The sequence below is a fragment of the Manis pentadactyla genome, chromosome 1 (assembly GCF_030020395.1).
Source record: "Manis pentadactyla isolate mManPen7 chromosome 1, mManPen7.hap1, whole genome shotgun sequence".
Lineage (NCBI taxonomy): Eukaryota > Metazoa > Chordata > Mammalia > Pholidota > Manidae > Manis > Manis pentadactyla.
The window spans coordinates 235,143,691-235,168,164 of NC_080019.1; the positions used below are offsets into that span (position 1 = coordinate 235,143,691).

General features: G+C 61.1%; 4 protein-coding genes across 10 annotated transcripts; all 4 read left to right on the plus strand.

Annotated features, from left to right (window-relative positions):
* The first annotated feature begins 82 nt into the window (after positions 1–82).
* On the plus strand, positions 83–4,321 carry ZMYND10 (zinc finger MYND-type containing 10). Of its 3 annotated transcripts, XM_036877868.2 has the most exons (12): positions 100–502; positions 727–835; positions 1,682–1,798; positions 1,929–1,982; positions 2,102–2,239; positions 2,334–2,422; positions 2,500–2,600; positions 2,894–3,066; positions 3,293–3,418; positions 3,501–3,622; positions 3,732–3,857; positions 3,948–4,321. In XM_036877868.2, exons 1-12 carry the CDS (start codon positions 411–413, stop codon positions 4,021–4,023), a joined length of 1,323 nt encoding a protein of 440 aa, XP_036733763.2. In that variant the 5' UTR covers positions 100–410; the 3' UTR covers positions 4,024–4,321. The 3 variants fall into 3 exon arrangements, with proteins under 3 accessions (XP_036733766.2, XP_036733763.2, XP_057343140.1); XM_036877871.2 differs by lacking the exon at positions 3,948–4,321 and having other exon boundaries at positions 83–502; positions 3,710–3,838; XM_057487157.1 differs by lacking the exon at positions 2,894–3,066 and having other exon boundaries at positions 3,258–3,418.
* A 146-nt stretch (positions 4,322–4,467) lies between these two features.
* RASSF1 (Ras association domain family member 1) lies at positions 4,468–12,641 on the plus strand. Of its 2 annotated transcripts, XM_036877901.2 has the most exons (6): positions 4,468–4,830; positions 6,508–6,614; positions 10,226–10,330; positions 10,516–10,813; positions 10,949–11,064; positions 11,696–12,641. In XM_036877901.2, the coding sequence occupies exons 1-6, from the start codon at positions 4,581–4,583 to the stop codon at positions 11,840–11,842; spliced, it is 1,023 nt and encodes a 340-aa protein (XP_036733796.2). In that variant the 5' UTR covers positions 4,468–4,580; the 3' UTR covers positions 11,843–12,641. The 2 variants fall into 2 exon arrangements, with proteins under 2 accessions (XP_036733796.2, XP_036733795.2); XM_036877900.2 differs by lacking the exons at positions 4,468–4,830; positions 6,508–6,614 and adding an exon at positions 7,017–7,245.
* A 659-nt stretch (positions 12,642–13,300) lies between these two features.
* On the plus strand, positions 13,301–16,312 carry TUSC2 (tumor suppressor 2, mitochondrial calcium regulator). Of its 2 annotated transcripts, XR_005023194.2 has the most exons (4): positions 13,302–13,586; positions 14,588–14,708; positions 14,878–15,001; positions 16,190–16,312. XR_005023194.2 is itself a non-coding variant. In XM_036877912.2 (3 exons), exons 1-3 carry the CDS (start codon positions 13,441–13,443, stop codon positions 14,941–14,943), a joined length of 333 nt encoding a protein of 110 aa, XP_036733807.1. In that variant the 5' UTR covers positions 13,301–13,440; the 3' UTR covers positions 14,944–16,119. The 2 variants fall into 2 exon arrangements, 1 of the variants encoding a protein (XP_036733807.1); XM_036877912.2 differs by lacking the exon at positions 16,190–16,312 and having other exon boundaries at positions 13,301–13,586; positions 14,878–16,119.
* HYAL2 (hyaluronidase 2) lies at positions 16,273–22,688 on the plus strand. Of its 3 annotated transcripts, none has more exons than XM_036877866.2 (5): positions 16,273–16,312; positions 16,424–16,519; positions 20,132–21,102; positions 21,558–21,647; positions 21,990–22,688. In XM_036877866.2, exons 3-5 carry the CDS (start codon positions 20,182–20,184, stop codon positions 22,398–22,400), a joined length of 1,422 nt encoding a protein of 473 aa, XP_036733761.1. In that variant the 5' UTR covers positions 16,273–16,312; positions 16,424–16,519; positions 20,132–20,181; the 3' UTR covers positions 22,401–22,688. The 3 variants fall into 3 exon arrangements, with proteins under 3 accessions (XP_036733761.1, XP_036733760.1, XP_036733759.1); XM_036877864.2 differs by lacking the exons at positions 16,273–16,312; positions 16,424–16,519 and adding exons at positions 18,188–18,257; positions 18,948–19,426; XM_036877865.2 differs by lacking the exons at positions 16,273–16,312; positions 16,424–16,519 and adding an exon at positions 18,129–18,257.
* Positions 22,689–24,474: the final 1,786 nt, after the last annotated feature.

Here is a 24,474-nt window from a genome sequence, read left to right on the forward strand (position 1 = left end):
CCCTGGAGCGCCATCTGGCGGGCGGGGCCGGAGGGGCCGCGGAAATGCGCTCGCTAGTTCTAAACGGAAAGAAGCTTCAGGGAGCTGTGACCACCAGGGTGCGCGGGGCAGCGGCGCCAGGACCGCCCGGGAGGAGGAAGTGCCCAGGCAGGACGAACACTGCGGCCTGAAGCAACACAGCTTTGGGGTGTCTGCAGAAGCCGAGGCGAGGCGGGGTCGCGCGGAGTGGGCAGGCTAGCGGGTGGGCCCGGCCTACTGCGCAGGCGCCCAGCTACCGTTTCCATGGTGGCGGAACCCACGCGCCCCAACCGCGGCCCAACTGTTCTGCCCTAAACTACTGGCCGCCAGCGCCGGCTGCTTGCCGGGGTCACCCGACCCCCGCCTTCCCGCGTCCCGACCCCGACCCCGGCATGGGCGACCTGGAGCTGCTGCTGCCCGGGGAGGCGGCCGTGCTCGTGCGGGGACTGCGCAGCTTCCCGCTGCGCGACGTGGGCTCCGGAGGGTGAGGCAGCTGGGGCACCGGCCAGGCGGAGGCGGGCCCAGTCCTCGGGTGGCGCCTGGCATTGTGGGGAGAGGGTGCCCAGGGTGGAGAAGCCCCAAGCGGGGAGGCAAAGCCCTTCCGGGAAGGGTTATGTGGCCCTGAGCCCCCTCTGACCCCTCAAGATCAGGTTAGACTTGAACAGGACCCCTCCCCCCTCCCCCCACCGCACGCCCGGCCTGGGGCAGGTGGAACCAGCAGCACGAGAGCCTGGAGAAGCTGAACATGCAGGCCATCCTCGATGCCACAGCCCGGCAGGACGAGCCCATCCAGGAGCTGCTGGTCACCCACGGGAAGGTGCGCTGGGGTCACAGCCAGGGTTCCTGCCTTCCCCCGACACGCGCACTCTAGCTCTCAAGAGCAGCCTGGGTGCCTGCCTTCCCTCTGGCTGGTACAGCTGTCCCTCCAAAGGAGAAGGAGGAGTGTGTTGCACATTTGATTTTGCACCCCTCCTGGATGGGAGCCTAGCATGTTAGGCTGGGTACGAGGCCTGGCCTGATTAGGGGTCTAGTTGTGGACCCTAGGGCAGCCTAGGCAGCAGGGAAGGGTCTACATTCTAAAGGTATTCCTGAATAGACGGCAGGCAAGAGGGGGCTCCCACCGGAGGAGGGGCGGGACTGCGGCATGGAAGGTGGCAGTCTTCCCAACGTGAGAGAAGCAAGCTAGGAACCAGGGGTCTGCCTGACTGAAACATGAGGGGAGGTGGGACCAGTAGATGACCTGAAACACCACTTGACAAGGAGCAGGTGGAGCCTCCTACAAGCAGGTGGGTTAGCAACGGGGCCCTGGGAACAGCCGTGAGTAAAGGTCACACCAAGGACACAACCTGGGAAGGCCAGGATACAGGGACAGAGGGAGAGCATGAGCAAGAGGGCCAGCCCGAGAGGGACATTGGGTGGGGAGGGGACAAGGGTGGAGGTATAGAGGGAACAAGGCAGCCTGCAGACAAGCATGGGTGTGTCCCCACAGAGATGCCAGGGGCGGCTAGAAATGAAGGCCTGAGGTCAGGGGAGTGTCATGGGGTGCGGAGAGGCTAGGAGCCCAGGGGAGTTGGAAGAGAGCTGGACTGGGGCGAGCCAGGGAGGGGAAGGTCGCCAGGCCAAGGCCGGCCCACCGCATCCCTGCCCTTCCGTCCCCCCACAGGTCCCCACACTGGTGGAGGAGCTGATCGCAGTGGAGACGTGGAAGCAGCGGGTGCTCCCCGTGCTGTGCGGGCTGGAGGACTTCAAGCCCCAGAACACTTTTCCGATATACATGGTGGTGAGCTGGGTCCTGTTCGCACCTCCACCCACCCCTTCAGAAGGCCCTGGATGAGAGAGGATGGCTGGGCCTCCCATCGCTGCCTCAGCAGCCGCAGGTCCTGAGCCGTAGGTTCCTCTCTATCTGACAGGTACACCATGAGGCCTCTATCATCAACCTCCTCGAGACGGTGTTCTTCCACAAGGTGAGGCACCAGCCCTGCCCGCCAGCTGCTGCCCAGGCTAGGACCCTGCGGGAAGCAGGGTTGTATCTGCATGGAGAGGGCATCAGAGAAAGACCATTTCCCCTCTGCCTGCCTCCCAGGAGGTATGCGAGTCAGCAGAGGACACCATTTTGGACTTGGTGGACTACTGCCACCGCAAACTGACTCTGTTGGTGGCCCAGAGTGGCTGTGGTGGCCCCCCTGAGGAGGAGGAGTCCCAGCACAGCACCCCCATGCAGGTAGGCTGAGGTCCCTGGGACTGGCACGGGCTAGCCCCCAGCTCCCCGGAGCTTGAGCAGGCTCAGGGGCTGAGCTTAAGTGCTCCGCCCCCAGGAGCTGCAGAAACAGGCAGAACGGATGGACTTTGAGATTGCACTGAAGGCTCTCTCTGTGCTGCGCTACATCACAGACTGTGTGGACAGGTGGGCAGCCCTGCAGTGGGGGGCTGGGAGCCTGGGCCTGTGGCCCCTGCTCATCTCTTTCCACACCCCCTCCCTAGCCTTTCCCTAAGCACATTGAGCCGCATGCTCAGCACCCACAACCTGCCCTGCCTCCTAGTGGAGCTGCTGGAGCACAGTCCCTGGAGCCGGTGCAGAAGAGGTGAGGTCCACCCATCTGCCTAAGCCCCAGCTCCCTGCTTCCAAGACACTTCCCAGGATTGGTGGAAGTGGGCAGCTTGCACACACAGGCAGACTGTCGCCTACCCACAGAGTATACCAAGATGCCTCGCCCAAGCTGTGCCTAGACCTGGGTTCTGCAACAGGCAAGGGCTCTGGGATGAGCAGCACTCCAGCCTGGGCAAGTGCTCTGCCCAGGCGGTGGTCAGTCCCCCACCCCACTGCTGGCTCACAGTGCTGGCAATGTTTGCACCCAGTGCACTGCTTCCTCCCCAGGCAAGCTGCAACGATTTGAGGGTGGCCGTTGGCAGACAGTGGCTTCCTCAGAGCAGCAAAAGCTCAGCAAGTTAGATGGGCAGGTATGGATCGCCCTGTACAACCTGCTGCTAAGCCCCGAGGCCCGGGCCCGCTACTGCCTCACAAGCTTTGCCAAGGGACAGCTACTCAAGGTGGGGAACTCCTTGCACATCAGTCCCAGCACTGCCCTGCCCCAGCCCATCCCTACTGTTTATCACTGCCCACCCACCTCAGTCCCAGTCCCCATTCTAGACCTTGGGCCTCAGATGACACAGCTACTGGGGGGACATGAGCCCTGCAGGTACCTCAGCCCAGCCCCTCTCCGCCCCCACCCACTGGTCAGCGCTGCTCTCACTGGTCTCCCTGGCACCCCTGCAGCTTCGAGCCTTCCTCACAGACACACTGCTCGACCAGCTGCCCAACCTGGCAGACCTGCAGGGTTTCCTGGCCCACCTGGCCCTGGCAGAGACCCAGCCCCTTAAGAAGGACCTGGTGTTGGAGCAGGTAAGCAGTAGGAAGTTAGTGACTCAGGACCACTGCCCACTTTACCAGCTGCCCCTTAATTCTCTGCATTTCTCTCCCCCAGATCCCAGAAATTCGGGAGCGGCTAGAGCAAGAGAACAGAGGCAAGTGGCAGGCTATTGCTAAGCACCAGCTGCGGCATGTATTCAGCCCCTCAGAGCAGGACCTGCGGCTGCAGGCACGGAGGTGAGGCCTGCTGAGCTGGCAAGAAGGGGTGGAAGAGCTGCAGAAGGCAGGGCCTTGGCAGGGATGCTCCCATGCCCTGTCTGCCAGGCCTTCCTGACCCCCTTCCCAGGTGGGCTGCCACTTACAGCCTGGATGTGCTAGAGGCAGTGGCTCCGGAGCAGCCCCACTGTGCCCACTGCAGCGCAGAGGCCTCCAAGCGCTGCTCGCGATGCCAGAATGAGTGGTACTGCTGCAGGTGAGGGTACCTAAGGCCCTCGGAGCCCTAAGCCCCACTCCCGTAGTCCCCACAAGCAATGCGTCTCAGCACCCCCCCACATGCCTGCAGGGAGTGCCAAGTCAAGCACTGGGAGAAGCACAGAAAGGTTTGCGTCCTGGCACCCCAGGGCGATGGAGCCAAGTGAGGGCTGAGGCTGCTGAAAGTTGACCACGGGTACCTTACGGCCCACACAGAGTGTGCCCGAGCCGCGAGATCTCAGCCCAGCCGCTGCCAGGGCCTCAGCCTGCCGGGTGGTGAGCACAGCCGACGACCCATCTCCCCGCAGGGCGCCCCCTGCTTCCTGCCCCACCCATTGGCTAGACTGAGGGCGCTGTCTCAGCAAACTGGGGCCGACGGCCTGGGCTAGGGGCGGATGTGGGGACCCTCTTCCTCCACCACAGTAAAACTGGCCTCCAGAAACACGCCTGTCTCCGCGTGGCCCTAGGGGGAGGGGAGTTGCTGGCAGGGGGAGGGGAGGGGAGGAAGGGAAGGGCGGGATCTCTGCGAAAGCGCGCACACACACACACACACAACCGCGCTCCGCCCGGGGCTGATACAGCCCCGGGAGTCCTGGTTTCCACTGCGCCGCTCCCCTCGAGTCTCGCCCGCCACCCGGCCCAGAGCCCTGGGGCGGGGCCGCCTCGGGGCCCGCCCTGCGCTCACTGGCGCCCAGAGCCCGCGGGAGACCGTGCGGACCCAGCCATGTCCACCGAACCCGAGCTCATTGAGTTGCGGGAGCTGGCACCCGCGAGCCGCGCCGGCCCTGGCCGCACCCGGTTGGAGCGCGCCAACGCGCTGCGCATCGCGCCGGGCACCGCGCGCAACCTGGCACGGCAGGTGGTCCCGGGTCGCGGCCACCGCTTCCACCCCGCGGGGCCTGCCACGCACACGTGGTGCGACCTCTGCGGCGACTTCATCTGGGGCGTCGTGCGCAAGGGTCTGCAGTGCGCGCGTGAGTAGCGACCCCACGTGCTGGCGAGAGCCAAAGGGCGGCCTAGGGGCAGCGCCGTCGCTGCGGGTCAAGTCTCGGCGGAGGGGGTCGGTGGGAACAGTCCTCGCAGACCAGGTCCGTTCCCTTTGCCCCATCTCTGATGAGTGCGGGCAGATGGCTTTGTAGCCTTGCCACACGGCACCTGCGTCTGGGGCACAGTTGGGCAGAGGAGGCTGCCTGTGAATAACAAGGTGCTGATTTCAAGTTTCTTTAAAGTGTCTTGGCCCTTCTTGAAAAAAGGCTTTTGTGCCTACCAGTCCTTGAGCCCATCCTCCCAGGCCTGCCCCTTCCCAAAGATTCACTCACTAGTGTCTCTCTCCAGAATCCCTGGAGTGAAGGGTATTTACTCAGCTATGGGAGGGGACCTGGAAAAAGAACATTTGGTGGCCCCCTGCAAGCAAGAATTTTGTTGAGTATTTAGCAATACCTATTGAAGGACAAGCCAACCTTCAGTGCTTAAACATGAGACAGCCGCACCCTAGTGTATGCCCTCTGAGGAATCACTAGCAAGCAGAGGTTGCGCTCTCTCTGGCTCTACACCAGCTTGGGATGCTTTTACAGTCCTCCAAACCTCTATGCCTGGACCCTGCCCCAGACCATTGACTCAGCACCAGGAGTATGACAGCAATTTTTAGAACAGACCCTTCTGATGTGCAACTTCTGCTAGGAATCACTGCTCTGGTTCATTTAGCAATTTAGAGGCGTCCCAGGCTCGTGTGGGCATGCAGACCCTCTCATCAGCACAGGAGTCTGTCCTGAATTCAGCTCCGAGGAACACGGGAGTTGTGACAAAGCATAACAGGCTGGGACATTGATTGCAGTGTTCCCAAGGAGAAATAAAGTGGCAGTGGAGATGAAACACAGGACAATTTAGGTGTGTGTTTGAGGCAAAGACAGGGGAAGAATAGAAGATGAGTTGGGGTTTTATGCCTCGACTGGGAGAAAAGTAGCCATTTTTGCTGAGATAAGAAACTGGCTCAGGTAGGGGTGAAGCAGAAGAAAAGTGACTTAAATTTTGACCATGTTGTGTTGAAATGACTAGTTGACATCCAAGTGAAGACACTGACACAGAATTTGAGGGGGGAGGTCAAGTAATGGAAGCCTCGGATCTGAGGCTCACCGAGCCTCGGACACTCAGCCGTTAGATCTGAGAGTTAATACAGAACCAGAAGTGATGAGCAGTAACTGCAGAGGTGGGAGGACACCCGGGGTGGCAGGGGCCGCTGGGAGCCAAGGAGAGCATCACACGACGCCAGGGACCCTGACCAGGGCAGTTGCCGGAGGGAGTGAAGGTGAGGGATTTGAGCGCATGTAGGCCAGTGTTGGTAAGCTTTGGTTATGACGTTAGTAAAGGCAGATGACAAGTAGAAGGCGCATGGGTTAAGTTTTTGGTTTTTACTTTTCCAAAGGGTGGTGGGAGGCGGCTGACAATGCATAAAGGGTAAATTCTGCGCTAGGCGCTGTTAATCCAACTGTGCAGGCCTGGATCCCTCACTGCCTGAGGCCTTCCGCCAGCCTCCGGTCACCAACACTACAGGCTGCGTGGAGCTGGGTGGCGAGCGGCCGGCGACTCGGCCGTGCTGCAGGGCCGGGGGCTTCGCCGCCGCCGGGCCGCTTCACGGACAGGCCTCTCTGCAGATTGCAAGTTCACCTGCCACTATCGCTGTCGCGCGCTCGTCTGCCTGGACTGCAGCGGGCCCCGAGACCTGGACTGGGAACCGGCGCTGGAGCGGGATACGAACGTGGTGAGTGCGGCCCCGGGGCTCGCGCGAAGCTGGGGAGCATATGCGGGAGGGCCCCCAGAAAAGCGTCCGCAGGCGAGCTTCCCAAAGGCTGGCTCCCCTGTGGAGACCCGCTAACTGCGCGCAGGGTCGCAGGGGCGGTGTTACCGACCGCGCGCGCCCGCGCCGCGCCGCTCCATTTCCGCCCCGCCCCTGCTTCCGGGCTGGCGGCCACGCTGGTACACATGCGCACGCGCTCGGTGTGCCTCCGACGAGGGCCGGGCGTCCGGGGCGGAGCTGAGCGGAGTTGCGTGCGCCGGTCACGCCTGGAGGCCCCGCCCGCCGGCGCTCTGCACCAACCAGATGAGCGCTAGATCCCGACCGTCGGCATTTCCGCGTTAACGGTTGCGGCACACACCCAGGTCCCCGCGCACGCGCACTTGCGCTTGGGGCGGTGGTTGGAGGCGACGCGCGCTGCGTACTCGGCAGCGGGCGGGCGGCGATGGGCGAAGCGGATACGGGGACTCCTTTTTTCGAGATGACCTGGAGCAGCACGACAAGCAGTGGTTACTGCAGTCAGGAGGACTCGGACTCGGAGCTCGAGCAGTACTTCACGGCGCGCACCTCGCTGGCGCGCAGGCCGCGCCGGGACCAGGTGGGGCGGTGAGCGGCGGGCTGGGGGCAGTCTGCGCTGACCCGGCCGGGCCTGGGTCCTGGTGTCGCGGCCTGGGTGAGCCCGGGGAAGCAGCTCCGTGCTGGGGGCAGCCCAGGGCCGGCCCTCGCCTCTAGACTAACGCCGATGCGAGTCTGGGCCAGCACCTCGATTTCCGTTCGGGCGCGCCCACCCCCTCTGGGGACCATTAGGAGGAAGTAGAGGGGGAGGTGTCTTTGCCGGGAATTGAGAAGCGTTTAGGAGAGGCGGAGGAAGGCCCGGGCCCCTCCGAATGCACTCTCGGATGGAGCCTGCTGAGTCTCCACTTCTCGCCGTGGAGGCTTCTGATCCCCCTCTGGAGTGGACCCAGAGTGCTCGCTTCTTAGATATATTCCTATATACTAACATATGAGTGGGCTTGGAGGAAGAGGATTTGGGAGTGGATGGGAAGAAGCCTTCTTTTGGACTGTAAGCATCCAGGAGCCCTTACCCACAAGAGGTGGGAAGGCCGGGTCGTCATATTCCCTGAGGAGCCGTAGAGAGAGGCGTTACTGATCCAGGACTGTAAGGTGTGGTGCTGGAGCAGCGGTGTCGCTTCGAATCTCCTAGGGGTCCTCATCGTCAGAGGCCTCTGTGCTGTGTGCCGTGAGTGTGCCCCACAGGCCCAGATAACTGTGCTCCCGAAGAACCCTGGCCAGAGTATCAGGAAAGGAGAGAGAGACGGTGAAGTTCAGTATACCTGGCAGCAGTGGGGCAGAACTCCTTACGTGAGCCACAAAAACGGAGTTGTGGATGATTCTTTAGATCATAAATTATTTTAGGCCTCAAAAGCTAAGCCCAGATCTTGGGTGCAAGGTTGAAGTGTGGATCCTTGATACTGTCCGTCACTCAGGCCTGAGCCATTTTCTATTTAGGGAAGGTGAGAAAACCCCACAATGCTAACCAAATTGAAAGACACTAATCCATTGAAAAGGAAACTGGTAGTTCCCAAGTTGTATGTAAAATAAAACCTCAGTCACTGTGGACAGTGGCAACGTGGAGGGTGGGTTGCTATGGTGCAGGAGAAAGGAAATTTTGTGGTCCTGCTGTGCATTCCTCTGGAATGGCTATTAGAGTCCTCCAGCCAGAACCTTTGAAAATGGGGGAAAAAAAAAACCCACCTCTGGAATCCTAGTGGGACAGTGCAGTGCCTACAGCCCATGTCTCTCGTTTGGAGTAAAGATACTAAGGGATGTTCACCTGGAGAAGAGAAGGGCTGGGACTGTGGTCACTGCATCCCGGTCCAGGGCTCCTGGATAACCTGGGAAGGATAGAGGAAGGAGCAAGTGTTCTCATTCCCACATTGGAGCTCAGAGCCGTCACAGGATGGGGAACAAGGCAGGACCAGGCCTGTGCCCACCCTGTTAGGTGAACAGTTCTCTTCCTTCTTGCCCTGGCACCAGAGTCTGCGTAGCTTTTCTTCTGCCCCTAGACTCCCTTGCATTCTGGTACTCCTCCCTGTCCCAAGCCCCCTCCGTGGGCCCAAACAGACACATCTGCCCTTTATCCTCCAGCGCCCCACTTCCAGGGCCCACAGTTTTTGGTTACTAGCCGTAGAGGGTTTCCTACTGTCCCCAGCAAGGCTTCTGTTAGAGCTTTCACTTTGTGATGCTCTCCATCCAGGGGAAGCAGATAGGCTTGCGTTTCCACTCCTCTCCCAGTGCCTCTTCCCTGTGAGGCCCCTGCCTCACTCCTCAGCACTGCATACTTGCTGGCTGCTGAGCAGCAGCAGGTTCGAGGTGAAAAGCACAGTGCTAAAAGGCTGCGGACTCCACTGTGGACACACCGCTAAAAGCACTGTGGACCCCCTCATCTGTCCTCCCTGTTCATCCCCATCAGATGGTTTAAGCTTAGCGGGCAGTAAGGCAGCAGTCAGGGAGAAGCCTGGCTGTCCTGGGCTCAGAGCTGGGCACAAGGGTGTTCTGCAGGATACCTGCTGATGGGAACTCCCCTGGGACAAAGTACTGTTTGGCAGTGATCTCAGCTGTGTTGGTGACATTCCCATTCCAACTAGGGCCATTTTGATGTCAGCAGGAAGTAAGGCTGATGCAATGGGACCAAGGGAGTTGATAGAAGAAGGTTCATTCAGAGCCATGGCTGCCCTCATGCACTCTCCACCCTTAAAAGAATCCAGCCCCTGGAGGAGCTGGGGAGATGCTGAGTGGTGGAATTGCAACCTTTGGGCTAAACTCCAGACAGCATGGAGGAGAGGCAGAAGTCTGTTTGGCACTTGCAGGACAGGCTCTACCAGGAAGCTGCAGATGTGCCTCTGGGAGATTGGAGCCTGGCCTGAAGCTACCTTGTGCAGCTTGGTCAGGATGAAATGGCATGTCCCAGTGGCTTCCTCCCGTGGCTGAGACATGCAGGGCTAGCCCCAAGTCCTGCACAAGGGGTGCTGACGTTGTTGAGGTTGCCCGTGGGGGCTGGGCTCCTGGTGTGCACCAGTCCCCACACCTCTTACCCAAATGGGTCATGGCCCTCTGCCAGGGCAGAGTGGCAAAGTGGGTTGCCTTCCCCAGGACACACCTTGGCTCCTCCCAGCAAGGGTGCTGGGATCAGGCTGTACAGTTGAGAGGTGGTTTTACTAGAAAAGGGAACCCCCTTCTCAAAGCCCTCCCCTCATCCTTTCCTGGCACCTGGCCTTGTGCCTTTAGTTGCCGTAGTTTTAAGGTATCCTTAGGGCCTCACTGGTGCTGAGGAGGTCTCAGCCAAAGAGAAGCCAAATGATTCTCTGCCTTTGCTCTCTCTATCTGGAGCACACAGAACCAGGAGCAGTGATGGGTTCTTCGCGTCAGCACTTGAGCTTTATTGTCTTTCCAAAGTCTGCCCCAGAGGCTCTGTATATTAGAGTGGCCCACCCAAGGCTCACCTCCCTACCTGTGACATGCACTACAGTGGGATGGGTTCCTTAAGGGCCCTGTATGCATGCTGGTCCATCTTTCAGGATGAGCCTGTGGAGTGGGAGACACCTGACCTTTCTCAGACAGAGGTTGAGCAGAAGATCAAGGAGTACAATGGTCAGATCAACAGCAACCTCTTCATGAGCCTGGTGAGTTGACAGCCCAGGAAGGGGGTGTGGGGAGAGGCAGGAATCCAGCTGTGTGCCTGATGCCCAAAGGGTCACAACTGAGGAATTCTTGGGCAGGCCAAGGCAATCCACCCCACGCAGACCAGGTGCCCACATCTGTTCCATGTCACCTGGAAACTAGTCATGGTTTGGTTTCTCCTCTTCAGAACAAGGACGGCTCCTACACAGGCTTCATCAAGGTTCAGCTGAAGCTGGTGCGTCCTGTCTCAGTGCCTTCCAGCAAGAAGCCACCCTCCTTGCAGGATGCTCGGCGGGGCCCAGGGCGTGGCCCAGCTGTGAGGCGCAGGACTTCCTTCTACCTGCCCAAAGACGCCGTCAAACACCTACATGTGCTGTCACGCACACGGGCACGCGAAGTTATTGAGGCCCTGCTGCGCAAGTTCCTGGTGGTGGATGACCCCCGCAAGTTTGCACTCTTTGAGCGGGCTGAGCGCCATGGCCAAGGTGGGCTTCCCACCCCACCCCACCCCACCCCACCCCACCCGTGTGACAGTATGAATGCATGTGCCTGTGTACACAAGGGCTGGGAAGATTGGGCCTGACTCTACCCAACACCTGCTTCCCCCACCTGGCCCTCAGTGTACCTCCGGAAGCTGGCAGATGACGAGCATCCCCTGCGGCTGCGGCTTCTTGCAGGGCCCAGTGAGAAAGCCCTCAGCTTCGTCCTGAAGGAGAATGACTCTGGGGAAGTGAACGTGAGTACACAGCCTCCTTAGTTTCTTGTTTGTCACTGCAGGGCTGGGAGGTTTCAACTGAAGTAAGGCTGGAGGAGGAATAGGGCTGGAGGACAAGCCTCACAAAGCCTCTCCAGGAGTATGGGAGCCTTACAGCTGAAATGACGGTTTCCAGGTCACCCAAGCCAAAGTCTGGGCCTGTCCCAAGAAGCCAGGAAGAACTGTCTTGATGCTCTGCTCTTTCCTGCTGTGGAAAGTCCTCTGGAGGTGCAGGAGGCCAACTGAAGGCATGGTCACCCCATGCCAGGTCAAAGCTCAGGAGGTCCCTTAGGCTTTAGGACATTTTTATCTGGAAGCTTTCTAGCTCTGAGGTGTTGGCTCTGTGCAGCGGGCTTAGACCAATTATGAGCATGACCTGTCCACAGGTAATCGGGGAACATCTGGTCTGTTTGCCTGTCCACAAGGTGACCGCCCTACTTTGTGGGGCCTACCTTCTACACAGGCTGTTGTTGGGAATCTTAGCACAGACCACTCAGGCAAGAAGCTAGCATTAGAAAGCCCCGTCCTGGCTGAAGGACCACCATGTGCTGGTCTTGGAGGGGGTTGCCGCTGGCTTGGCCATGCCTCCTGCAGCCTGTGTTCCCCCCCACAGTGGGATGCCTTCAGCATGCCTGAACTGCACAACTTCCTGCGCATCCTGCAGCGGGAGGAAGAGGAACACCTCCGTCATATCCTGCAGAAATACTCCTATTGCCGCCAAAAGATCCAGGAGGCCCTGCATGCCTGCCCCCTGGGGTGACTGCTTGTACCCCTGGGTGGAAGGAGAGTAGGCAGCGCCCAGGGCATGCCGTGTGAGTGTGACAGGGCCCTTGGGGCCTGAAGAATGAGTGTGCGTGGAGGCCCTCTCTTGGTGGGGAAATGAGCCCAGAGAACAGTGAAGGAGCTGGTGCTGTGTCCACCAGTGGGTGAGCAGAGCATGACTCCACACCCTTTTGCCCTTCATGGACTGGGTCGTGGTGGGCCGGGGTTGCCCTTGGAAGATGTGCCAGGCTTGCAGCAGGGATAAAGCAGACAGAAGTCTCCTTAACTTGTGTCTCAGGTACAAGAATCTTGAGACCCTATAAATAAAGAATAGGGTCATGTTTGCAGGTGTGAGGGCCCTCATCTATGGGGAAAGGTGGTATGTTTGGGGTCTTGGGTGGGGTCTCAGAATCGCCTATCAGAACCAAGGGTTGGGGGTTCAAGATAAGGCAGACATCAAGGAAGAGTCTAGGTTTCCCACTACAGTGCCCTCAAGTCCTCACACACCCTGGGGTCAGGAAGTGCCAGCTCAGTGCAGCAGCAGTGCCTCAGTGCCTCCATGGGGGATGTCCCTGGGCCAGGGTTTTTGTGAGTGTGGCACTGGCCCAGGTCTGTGCCTTGTTTGCCAGTCAGAGCCAGGGTCTTTCCCTCAGGTATTTTTGATGATGTGTGCGAATGTATGTAATATTTTGTGGCCTCAGCTGAATGCCTCCTGTTTGGGTAAGGGTGGGGGGTGACAGTCATCATCAGGGCGTGGGGCCTGAGAGCATTGGCTGAATAAAGTTTTAAGAACACTGCCACTTTTGTATTCTTATTATGGGCCTTCAGCCATAGTTGCCCTTTTTGCCAGTGGCTGCCAAGGGGTATGGGCAGAGCACCTTCTCGAGGTCACCTTGGACCATCACTTAGCAAGCACCCTGGGGTTCAGGTTGTGGTGGGGGCAAGAATATCAGCTGCAGCTAGGGTTTATGGAACTCCCCACACACACGCCAAACACTAAGCTGTGGGAAGTGCTTATCCAAATACTTGAGAGACTCTGGACCATACGCTGCCCATGGCACGCCAGGGACAGCTGTTAGTTCTTGCTTTCGTGAAGCGTGCCATCTGGCGGGCTTGTGAGGAACAATTAATTTTTAAGTTACTCAGACTGATGCAGTTATACCACGTTTGACCCAGCCTCTTCTACATGCCAAGACCTTGCGGGAAAAGAATGGGTCTATTTTAGCCTGGGGTCCGGCCTCCGGGTCAGGGCACGTCGGGGCCGCGAGGCGCCCAGGTGCGAACCTGCGCCCTTCAGGCGAAGACGGCCCTACGGCTGGAGCGGCGCGCGGCCTGCTGGGACGACATTCCCGGGGTGCTCCGGGAGCAGCGGCCGAGGGTGGCTATTGGTCCTACCCCGCGGACAGACGAAAGAAACAGCCAATCACAGGGGCAGCGTGCGGAAGCGGAAGTGAGGTTTCCGTGGCGACAGGAGCCTGCGGAAGGCGGCGGCGGCGGCGGCTGCTGCAAGAAGAGGCCGAGGCCGGGCATGGTGGCGCCGACGGGCCTCTGAGAGACAAGTTGCGGCGGGGCCCGCCATGCGCCGGCGGCCCTGACATGGGCGCCAGCGGCTCCAAGGCCCGGGGCCTGTGGCCCTTCGCCTCGGCGGCGGGGGGCGGCGGCCCGGAGGCGGCGGTCGTCGAGCAAGCTTTGGTGCGGCCGCGAAGCCGAGTCGTGCCCCCCTTCGTGTTCACGCGCCGCGGGTAAGGGAGCGGATTTAGCCCGGGGGAGGACGGGCGGGCGCCCCACATCCTGGGGAGCTCCGGCCCGCCTACCCCGAGCCAGGACGACCACGGGTTTGGGCCCCCAGACGAGCCAGGGGCGGGGAAAGCCCAGGCTCCCGTCGGCCCGGCCGCTCCGAAGGCCTCCCTACGGGAAGAGTGGGCCTGAGGCTTGTCCTTGGGCAGGGCCTCCCCGTGACTTCAGGACTCCGTCCTTTCATTCCTTCCAGCCCGTCCTGCAAGCTGATGGCTTCTAGCCTCCCTATCCCAATGTCTTCCAGGAGATAATGACCCTCAGGTTTCGCTGTTTCCGTGCTCACAGCGTCGGGGTTGGGGCTGTGAGGCTAGTGGTGGGGAAAGCAGGACCGGGCCTTAGTATGGGGATGGGGTCTGCGGGAAAGGCCCCTCACCCAGGGGTGTTCTCTAGATGTGGAGCACAGACATCTACCCTTACCCCCAGGGGCCCAGACAGGACACTTGGTTAGTCTGGCCCTAGTGGACCCTTGGGGTCTGGCACTCGGTGATGCTGGCAATTAGGATGGAGATACTAGGGAGATCCAGTATTAGCAGTTTGGCTGCACCAGCCGCCAAGGGTGGGTGGGGAGGATGCTGTGTTTTTCCACTTTAAACTCCCTCTTAGCTCAGGCATCTCCTGTCTCAGGCTTTGGCCCTGAGCCAGCAGTGTTTTTTTGGAGTGAGGCTCTACCCGGACCACAGTCCTGCCCACTCAAGAGTCCTGGGTGAAGCCAAGGGCCTGATGTTGAAATGGCTTCTTTTGCTGAACAAACCAGTGATGAGAACTGGCCTTGGCGCCTAGGTAGTATGTTCTGGAATGGTCCCTCTCTTGGGGTCTTACCCTCCCTCTGTCCCACTGAGGTTGTCCCTCCCCATCTGGGTGTGGGCACAGTTCCCTGTGGCCCCTGGCATTTGCTGTGTGTGTGGTGGGGCTCCAGCCCAGCCTGTTCCCCTCTCCCTGTGCACAGCTCCATGTTCTATGATGAGGATGGGGATTTGGCTCACGAATTCTATGAGGAGACAATCGTCACCAAGAATGGGCAGAAGCGGGCCAAGCTGAGGCGAGTGCATAAGAACCTGATTCCTCAGGTGAGGGGCTGGGCGGTGGTCACAGATGCTGTGGTGAGCATGTGGAGGTAGACCCAGCCTGGGTCTGCTGTCACGGTGGGGGTCTTGGGGGAGGAAGTGGGAGGAGCAAGAAGGCTTCCTGGCATGGGGGCCCTGAGCTGGCCCTCACTAGCCTCTGTTTCCACGGCAGGGCATCGTGAAGCTGGATCCCCCCCGCATCCACGTGGATTTCCCTGTGATCCTCTATGAGGTGTGAGCCTGCAGAGCACAGGCAAAAGCACCTCCTGCCCCAGCAAGAAACCCCCAGGCTCAAGGTGTGGCATCCTTTCTGGAACCTAGGCTGGGTTCAAGACCCTGAATAAACTGCATTGGCCTGGAACCTCCCTCTCTGAGCGGCCAGTCCTGCAGTGTCAGCTGGGTGTTGGTTTCTGTGTGGACAAGGAGGAACTGGTGGCTGGTGAGGCTGATGAGGCTGATGGTTGAGTTACCGGCCCACCTGCCCCAGCACGCCCTACAAGGCACACAGCAGGGCATATGCTGCTTAGGAATGCCTGGCTCCTGTGCCCTTGCCTGGCCTGCATTCTCCCAAGCTTGCCTAAGGCCCAGCCCTACTAGGGGCTACAGCACTTTACAAGCAAGATCTGCCTTTTTCCAGCCTCTGGGCTGTAGGAACTATACACAAGTGGGAGCTTCCTTCCCTTCACTTAATAACCTTACCCCCTCCTTGGAGCATTTCAGCCGTTTGCTACCTCGATTCCTTTTGTGTTGGACAGAGGCTGGGGGCAGCACAAGCCTGATTCTTCCTACCTGCCCGCTCATCTGTCCCCCACCCCACTCTGCCCAGATGGATGTACAGTTTCTTCTGGCAGTTAACAGGAGCAGAGGCTGGTGTGGGAGGCTCTCCCTCCACCCAGGGCTGGGCTTACCCCACCCCACTGCAGCTAGTTATTGCTCCCCCATCCCCAGGGTGAGAGGACAGGAAGGACTGTGTATGCCTCTGCCTGTGGGGTTTGCCCTGACCTACCTACTTTGGTCTAGTCCCCCCTGCGTTGGCACCAGCCCCATGCCCACTCCCCACTGGGAGGAGCCCGTCCACCACCCTTTGGTGTGGGACAGCACCCTAGGTCTGGTGCCAGTGACCCTCTCCCTACACTATAGTCGTCTCTTGAGGATCAGCCAAGGGCAAGTACCGGAGCCCCTGGGCAGGGACAGAAAGATCAGCCATGAAGCGAATGCTCTAAATGTGATGTTTGAAAATAGTCTAGGCCATGATGTTGTTGGGGCAGCCTGATTTCCACATAGAAATTACTTACTCCTTATCACTGCGCAAGCTCTGTGCTTCAAGAGTGTGGGAAATGGCCTGGGGAGGGTGGCCCCCAGTTTAGGAAGGCTGTTATTTGTTCAGTTTCAATAAAATTATTTGTAGACCCTGCATATGAGAGTGGCGTCATCTGGGGCTGTGACACTCAGCGTCTGAACCACCACCTGGGCTCTCTCTCTAGGTCTCTGGTGGCCCCCATCTCCAAGAAGACCCAGCGTAAGCCAAAGCCCAGCCTGCCCCCATCCCAGCCACGACCAGCAGGTGGCAGTCCGCACACCCAGACCTTGCCAGAGAGTGCAGGTCTGTGTTCTGTAGGTAAGGGCCCAGGCATCAGAAGGCCTTGGGACGCTTCACGAGAGTGGGCCCCACCTCCTGATCTGAGGTGAGAGTGTGAGGTCAGATAGGACTACAACAGTTGTCCTGTCTTCAGCAGTGCCCGCTGATCCTACAGGAGGTCACAGCCTGAACCCCAAGGACCTCCAAAGTGCAGCCTTAGGTGGACGGCAGCCAGGTGGGTGCCCCCGACACCTCTGGCCTATTCCCAGGCTCTGAGCCCAGACCTGCCTGCCTCCTGGGAGTACCTGTGGACACCACCAGGAGAGTGGACTGGGCGCCTCCCTTCCCTCCTGCCCTGGCCTGTGTGGACATTCAGCCTACATTTCTCAGGGCCTGCTCTGAGGCTGGTTCTCTGCTAGACCTAGCCCTTGGCCATCAGCCTGCTCCCAGTTATGAGGGAGGGAGTTCAGAGACAGTCTTCTGCCTCTGGGAAGTTGGTCTGTCTTTTGGAAGCTTAAATTTGTCAAGGTCAAAGCAGGATCATACCAGGAAGCCTGGACTTGGTATTCTTTGCGTAGCTTCACATTTTCCCAAAAAGACACTGCCATTCTCTACTGTCCCCCATCCCTTGCTGACTGCCCCAGGGCCAGGGTTCTGCCATACCAGATAGTATCCCATCTCCCATCAGCACCCTCCCAGGGAGGGGGAACTCCCTGTCCTGGGCCTGCCCCTGCTGACCTGACCGCAAAGCTGGGAACAATGGGGGTCAGGGCAGTGCTTCCCCACCCCCTCCCACTAGGCTGTGCTCACTTCCTTCCTGCTGGCTGCCTGAGGAAATGTCCCTGCCCTGGGACAGTCTGGCCTGGCCTGTTTCCCCAGGGCCCTCTGCTCCTGAAGCTTCTAAGGCCTGTGCCCCTTGTCGAGCCAGCATGGTGTTACCTGGACACCACCCTCCTGTGCTGGACTCCTTGTCCTCAGAGCAGACTCCAGGGTGTGCCCAACTAACCAAGCCCATCTTACCCTGCCTTCTGTTAGGAGAGAGGTCCTGGCGTCAGGGAGGTAAGTGGCCAGTGGGAGAGACGAGGCTAGGCTTAGGGTGACCAGACGGTGTGCAGCTTGGTCTGCACCTCTGGGCAGGTCTGCTGGGCCCCAACTGCAGCCCTCCCTAGGGCCAGCCACATTATGGGCACTCCCTTCCTGTGGGAATATAGCCCTTTCCTCGCCCTTGTTGTAAGGACTCCCTCCTCTGCCGCATCTCAGGTGAAAGCCCCCCAGGAATGTCCTCTAGCGGAGCACCTGGCAGAGCCCTCCCAGCCGCTGCCCCTGCCCCACCCCCACAGTCACATCAACACATTGGCCACTGTCACGCTTGGGATACTTCCACTCGGTGGAAAAAAAATGACAGCTCCTAGAAGTTCCCCGACCGACCCCTCTTAGGGCTGGTTCCCTTCTTCACCACCTGCTTTGGGGTACCATAAGCCAAGCATCTCCCAAATAGTTCGACTCCCCATAGCACCAGCACCACTGGGGCCCCTCACACTACTGGACTGGGCCTCAGCCCCAAGGGCAGGCTGGGGAGGAGAGTTTCCAGTGTTAAGGAAGCTGCCGGCTCAGGGAAGACTGGCACCTGAGCGGGTCCCAACACCCTTCCCGTCACCTGGTGCAGTTGGCCGGGCCAGGGCCTCTGGGAGGGGTGGGGAGGGCAGCCAGCCAGCAGGGCACGCCGGAGGGAAACAGGGTCAAGGCAGCTCCCTCCCCCGCGCCTGTTCCTGGCCCTTTCCTGTCGGAGGGGCAGCAGGAAGTGAGGAGAAAGGGCTGGGATGGGAGGCGGGAGCGGGTGGGAGGGGATGGGGGTTTATCAAGTCGCCGGCGGGCTGCCCTACGGGCAGCAGCTGGCGCCTGCAAGCCTAGCCTGAGAGGCTCACCCCGGGAGGCGGGAGGCCGCCGACCCATTGGGCGACTATCCCACGCAGGTGAGCCCGCGCACACGGCAGTCTGCACCCCGTGCGGCCGCGCTCCGCGCCTCTCCGCCCATAGCAGTGGGCCGACGGGCATTCCGGGCTCTGGGAGCCGAGCCCCGCACAGGGAGATGTCTAAGAGGCTGGGAGGCTCGCCGCGGCCCAGCTCCAGGCCTGCGCCCACGGGCGGGGCTGCGGGCCGGGAAGCCCCTATGCCGGGCAGCCCTCCCCGCGCTCCATCCAGGACTTCTGCCGGAGGCAGCCTCCTCAAGAGTTGAGGATGCCTTAGGGGCTCCCACAGGCCCCCAGAGACTGGGCAGCGGGGCACGCAAGCCCAGGCACTGGGTTGTTTCTGATGGGGGTCGCGGGCATGGGGGCGCCCTATCCCCAGGGCCCGCTGTTCTGCCGGCCCCTAGCCGGGCGGGCCACGCAGCGACCACAGCGCGTGTTGCCAGGACAACCACCATGGGCCCTCCAGGGAAGGGCGGGCTAAGAGGCGGGCTCTCGGCCCCCCTTCCCAGACTGGCGGGGGCGGGGCAGGGGAGCTCTGATCCATCGGGCACAGGCATTACTGTCCCGGGGGCGCCGGGAACCGGCCCTGGTCAGCGTCCCTCTCCACACAAAGGAACCTCCGGGCTGGGGCTACACCCATGGGTGCAGGGCCAGGTCCGAGCCTGCCCCCACCGGGTTCTCGGGGTCCCACAGCACCTCCTCATGGCCAGGCGGAGGAACGCCACCTCCTTTATTCCCTCCCCGGCCCCCGGCCCGTATGCGGTCCCTTTAAGCGGCTGGCCGCGGCGCGGAGCGGACGGACTGTACCACCGGTCGCGAGATGCGGGGAGCATTCCTGAGCTGACGGACGCTCGCGGCTTAGCCTCCAGAAGCAAGCCCCGTCCAGAGGGGCCTCCCGGTCCTAGATGGGCTACCACGTTCCTCCGCGGAGGATTTGGGGGCCTTGGAGCCCGAAACGCGGCCTTGGCGGCACGAAATCCGGACACACCTCCCCCGTCCGGGCCGCCAGTCTCGCCCCGGTCCACCTCCGCGCTGGATTCTTAAAGGGCCCACGGGCCGGAGCCAGCAGAGGCGCCGAGCCGGGCCGGGCCTGGGCGAGCTGCCGGAGCGACCCGGGCTGGGCCAGGGATGGCGGCGGCCGAGGCGTGGGTCCCGGCGGCGCCCCGCGCAAGGTGAGGGCGGGCAGCGCCAGCCTGGTGGCTCTCCCTATGGGCTGGGTTCGTAGCCCCCGGGGACGCCCTTAGGAAGGCGGCGGAGGGACCCCACCCCCACCAGCGGGGCTCGGGCCCCACGTGCGGCTCGGGGGCGGGGTCCCGCACAAAGGCCGGGCGGAGTGAGCTCCACCTGACCGGCCCGCGGCGCGCGCGTTCCCGACAGCGCGCGGGCGTGACTGGTCGGCATTGCCCCTTTGTCCCCGCGGGCCATCTCGCTGGCGAGTGTGCGCTGCAGGACAAGTCCTGACAGCTGAGCCGGGGCTACACCGACACCGGCTCCTGGCCGCCTCAGGCGCTGGGCCCTGCCTCACCTAGAGGTCGTTTCTCTGCACCCAGAACTCTTCACGGGGCACAGAGTGGGCCTCGGGCTCAGGGCTCCCTAAAACATGTCCCGGGTGGTGTGCAAGCATGTAGATATCTATGGGCAGCGAGTCCATAGCTCAGTTCACCAATTCTCAGAGGGGTCATAGGCCTAACAGCAGTCTCTGCCCAGCCTCAGGCTGCCTGCTCCACAGTGGCCTATGGTCTCCACTGTTACAGTCATGGGACGTCCGAGCAGCCTGGGCACAGTGCCGCACAGAGCGGGGGCTTTGGGAGTGCGGATGGGTCAGGGTTGGGCACCCCCAGGATTCTCTACTGATGTGCTCTCTCCCAACCCCCCAGTTCCTGAGCTGGTGCCAGGAAGGTGACACCGTCTTCCTGCAGCCCCCAGCATGTGGGCAGGCCTGGGTGCCGCTGTCACTCTGGCCCTGGTGTTGACAGTGGCATGGGCCACAGAGCTCAAGCCCACAGCGCCACCCATCTTCACTGGACGACCCTTTGTGGTAGCATGGGATGTGCCCACGCAGGACTGCGGCCCACGCCTCAAAGTGCCACTGGACCTGAAGGCCTTTGACGTGCAGGCCTCACCCAATGAGGGTTTCGTGAACCAGAACATCACCATCTTCTACCGGGACCGCCTGGGCCTGTATCCACGCTTCGACTCGGCGGGGCGCTCTGTGCACGGGGGCGTGCCGCAGAACGGCAGCCTGTGGGCACACCTGAAGGCACTGCAGGACCACGTGAAGCACTACGTGCGCACGCAGGAACCCGCGGGGCTGGCCGTCATCGACTGGGAGGACTGGCGGCCCGTGTGGGTGCGCAACTGGCAGGACAAGGACGTGTACCGCCGGGTGTCACGCCAGTTGGTAGCTAATCGCCACCCTGACTGGCCCTTGGACCGCGTAGTCAAGGAGGCGCAGTACGAGTTCGAGTTCGCAGCGCGGCAGTTCATGCTGGAGACCCTGCGCTTTGTCAAGGCGGTCCGGCCCCGGCACCTGTGGGGCTTCTACCTCTTCCCCGACTGCTACAACCACGACTACGTACAGAACTGGGAGACCTACACGGGCCGCTGCCCTGACGTCGAGGTCTCCCGAAACGACCAGCTGGCCTGGCTGTGGGCTGAGAGCACGGCCCTCTTCCCCTCTGTCTACCTGGACGAGACCCTTGCTTCCTCTGTCCATGGCCGCAACTTTGTCAGCTTCCGGGTGCAGGAGGCCCTTCGTGTGGCTCACACCCACCACGTGGACCATGCGCTCCCCGTCTACGTCTTCACGCGGCCCACCTATAGCCGCAGGCTCACAGGGCTCAGCGAGGTGCGTGCCTAGGCGTCCGTCTCAGGGAATCGCTGTGCCTTTGGGTTTGCTGGGTAGGGGACAGGCTCTTGCCCCGCAGCTTGCGGGCTCCCCTACATCCCCTCACCTCACTTTCTGTAACTGTGTGAAAAGAAGGCATTATTATCTCCTTTTGGCAGATAAGAAAATGAGGCCCAGAGATCCTGAAACATTTTCCCAAAGCTTCCCAGCAAAGCCAGGGCAGATCAGGGACTTGGGCCTGGTTGTCTGACTTTGGAGGCCGCAGGGCAGATACGTTCTAGGCTCGAGTGGGCCCTCCCTTGGCTTGGGGGCTGGAGGCCCAAAGTAGGGGTGGAAGTGGCTTAAACATTTACGGAGAAAGTGAAACAGCCTCCACCCAGGGTCAGCGTGTGGGAACAGGCTGGGGCATGCCTGCCCTGCCCTCACCCTATGCGCTACTCCTGCCCCCACCACAGATGGATCTCATCTCCACCATTGGTGAGAGTGCAGCCCTGGGCGCGGCCGGCGTCATTCTCTGGGGCGACGCAGGCTACACCACCAGCACGGTAAGACCCACCCAGCCATCTGGGGCTGAGTCTGCAAGCGGCAGGCAGGTGGGACTTTGGGCCACAACCTCAAGGTGGGCAGACCTAGTCTGACCCCCTTGTCTGCCCCCCACCCAAGGCTTCCCTGGTCCCAACAGAGAAGACGCCCCCAGGAAAGGGGACATGCCATCCTGAACAACTGTTGAGTTCTACCCTTTCCCACCTGCCCCAGTGGGCTCTGGTCTCTGCCCCTACCCTTTTCTCGGCAGCACGGTTAAGGTGCGGCTCTGCAGTGTGGGCCCAGAGTTCCCAGCTGGGCCTGTGGGCTGAGGCTGCTGACCCTGATCCTGCCTCTACCCCCAGGAGACCTGCCAGTACCTTAAGGATTACCTGACACGGCTGCTGGTACCCTACGTAGTCAACGTGTCCTGGGCCGCCCAGTACTGCAGCTGGGCCCAGTGCCATGGCCATGGGCGCTGTGTGCGCCGCGACCCCAGCGCCAGTACCTTCCTGCACCTCAGTGCCAGCAGCTTCCGCCTCGTGCCTACCCACGCCCCAGGTGAGCCCCGGCTGCGACCAGAGGGGGAGCTCAGCTGGGTCGACCTCAACCACCTGCAGATGCACTTTCGCTGCCAATGCTACCTAGGCTGGGGTGGCGAGCAGTGCCAGTGGGACCGCAGGCGGGCTGCTGGCCGTGCCAGTGTGGCCTGGGCTGGGTCCCACCCCACTGGCCTGCTGGCTGTGGCAGCCCTGGCCCTCACCTGGACTTCATAGGGGTCTCTCACCCAGCTGTCAGGCAGGCAGGAGCCTGCAAGGGGTGGATGAACAAATCTGGAGGCAGCCCCTGGGATGCCCAGTAGGGTGTCTGTAGCAGCCCTCACCCCCCTGTTCTAAGGGGGAAGGGCAGTCCCCTGGGAGGCCCCTTCTCTCCCTGCCAGAGAGGGAGAGGGTCACAGCCAGACCTTGGGGGGGACCTAACCCTACTCCCCCGGCCCTGGATGGTTTATTATTATTATTTTGGGGTCTCTTTTATAAATTAAATATAAAACAACTGCTCCTGTGCTTGAACTGTCTGCGCCGGGTCAGGGCCTTTGAGAGAATGCAGGGTCTCCCATGAGTTTTGAGCTCAGCTGTGTCTCCGTGTGACTCTGCTGGGGGCCCGGGACTGCCCACTTTGTAGCTGACCTGCTGGGGCAGGGCCACTGGGAGCAAGGGGACTTCCATTCCCCTAGCACCAGGGACCTTGCCTCCCTCATATCGAGGGGACAGCAGTAGCAGTTGTATGTAACCTCTGGGGACAGATGAGGCTCACTGTGCTCCTCCTACTAGCCCATGTGTCCCCAGCGGAGCAGTGCCAGTTGCTTCACCTTGCCCACCCAGGGAGAGCAGGGGAGGTGGATGTTTGATCTTCCCTAGCTGGGCTGGTAGCCAGCCCGCCCCTCCCTGTTCCGACAGGCAAGGGCGGAAGACTCCCCATTCCCTGCTCCCAAGGGCAGTGGACTCCAGCCGCCAGCACCTCTCCTGTTCTGGGTCACAGTCCTCCTGGGTATGGTTGGGGGTGGGGGGATGAACAGGGGATTGGGATTAGAATCCTGAGGTCCAGTCCCTGTCCCACTGCAGAACGCCTGGGGGGTGGGAGGGTGAGGGGCAGTGTCAAGCCTGGGAGCAGGAACACCCTCAGAGGTCGCCCTGTCCTGGCTGTGGGAGAACGTCACCCGGGGGGCGGAGGGGAGCCAAGCCAGCTCTGACCTGCTTCATTCCCCTGCCCCTGAAGGGAGTTACCCTGCTTGGGTCTCTGTCCCCCACATTCAGCCATCAGACCCACATCTGGGGTCCCTCTGTCCTTGTCAGTGATCCCTCGGCCCCTGCCCTCAGGAAGCAGACAAGAAAAGACAAGTGGTGAGGAGGGCAGCCCAGCCACGGGGACTACAGGGAGGTGTCCTCAAGGAAGTGCTCTGTGCTGAGCTGTGGAAGGTCAGGGGGAAGCTTGATGCTGGAAACAAAGCAGAGCAGAGGCCAGAGGAAGCCGGAGCACAGCTGGGGCAGGCGTTCCAGGCTGGGGCGTGGCTGCCGGGAGCTGCCCACAGCGGCAGGAGGGGCAGCCCCGGGCACCAGGGCTGGCTTTGCAGACAAAGGCCCTGTCTCCCTGCTCACACACTCCAGCAGTAACCACCTTGTCCTGTGGGGGTGACAGAGGGGGAAGCTTGTGGCGGGGTGGGGGCGAAGACCCCATCAGATGCCAGGCAGTGGAGCGGCCCAGGGAGGCGAGCCACCAGGGCGTCGTGTGTTGGGGAGCAGCATCCCTCTGGCTGGGGGTGGCAGAGAATGAAGAGAAGTGGCTGGGGGCAGCGCTGGGAGGGCAATGTCTGTGCACAGGGCGGAGGAGGCTGGAAGGGGGAAGGCCAGCAGTCGTGCTGGGGGCAGACCTGATGGGGAGAAGACTTGGGTGTTGGTCAGTAAGGCCATGAGATGACGGCGCCCTCAGGAGGCGGGCGAGGAAGCAGGAGCTGTGAGCCGTCTCCAGCACACCTGACTCCCCACACAGCTGTGACCTCCCCCACACTGCTATGACCTTTCTCTCCTAGCTATGACTCCTGTATACCTGTAACCCCCTACGTGCAGAGTTATGATTACCCCACGTGTGACCTTACACCGCTGTTACCTTCCCCAAACATCTGTGACATCCCCTATACAGCTGTGACCTGTGCCCACACAGCTGTGATCCCTCCACACAAACCTATGAACCTCCCCAGTGCCAGGATGACCTGGCCAAAGGCCTTGGGGAAAGTGTACCTTGGGGATAAGCCAGAGCTGTCCTGGGGGAGTAGGGGTGGAAGTGGGGACAGCA

What these genes read in the sequence shown, in the direction of transcription:
- ZMYND10 (XM_036877868.2), top strand. Translation starts at nt 411, where the DNA reads ATGGGCGACCTGGAGCTGCTGCTGCCCGGGGAGGCGGCCGTGCTCGTG. An exon ending in ATCACAGACTGTGTGGACAG is followed by an intron (nt 2,423 to 2,499) that starts GTGGGCAGCCCT and finishes CCCCCTCCCTAG; the next exon opens with CCTTTCCCTAAGCACATTGA. An exon ending in AATGAGTGGTACTGCTGCAG is followed by an intron (nt 3,858 to 3,947) that starts GTGAGGGTACCT and finishes ACATGCCTGCAG; the next exon opens with GGAGTGCCAAGTCAAGCACT.
- RASSF1 (XM_036877901.2), top strand. Translation starts at nt 4,581, where the DNA reads ATGTCCACCGAACCCGAGCTCATTGAGTTGCGGGAGCTGGCACCCGCG. An exon ending in CAAGGGTCTGCAGTGCGCGC is followed by an intron (nt 4,831 to 6,507) that starts GTGAGTAGCGAC and finishes GCCTCTCTGCAG; the next exon opens with ATTGCAAGTTCACCTGCCAC. An exon ending in GCAACCTCTTCATGAGCCTG is followed by an intron (nt 10,331 to 10,515) that starts GTGAGTTGACAG and finishes TCTCCTCTTCAG; the next exon opens with AACAAGGACGGCTCCTACAC.
- HYAL2 (XM_036877866.2), top strand. Translation starts at nt 20,182, where the DNA reads ATGTGGGCAGGCCTGGGTGCCGCTGTCACTCTGGCCCTGGTGTTGACA. An exon ending in GGCTCACAGGGCTCAGCGAG is followed by an intron (nt 21,103 to 21,557) that starts GTGCGTGCCTAG and finishes CCCCCACCACAG; the next exon opens with ATGGATCTCATCTCCACCAT. An exon ending in CAGGCTACACCACCAGCACG is followed by an intron (nt 21,648 to 21,989) that starts GTAAGACCCACC and finishes CTCTACCCCCAG; the next exon opens with GAGACCTGCCAGTACCTTAA.
- TUSC2 (XM_036877912.2), top strand. Translation starts at nt 13,441, where the DNA reads ATGGGCGCCAGCGGCTCCAAGGCCCGGGGCCTGTGGCCCTTCGCCTCG. An exon ending in TTCGTGTTCACGCGCCGCGG is followed by an intron (nt 13,587 to 14,587) that starts GTAAGGGAGCGG and finishes CCCTGTGCACAG; the next exon opens with CTCCATGTTCTATGATGAGG. An exon ending in ATAAGAACCTGATTCCTCAG is followed by an intron (nt 14,709 to 14,877) that starts GTGAGGGGCTGG and finishes TTTCCACGGCAG; the next exon opens with GGCATCGTGAAGCTGGATCC.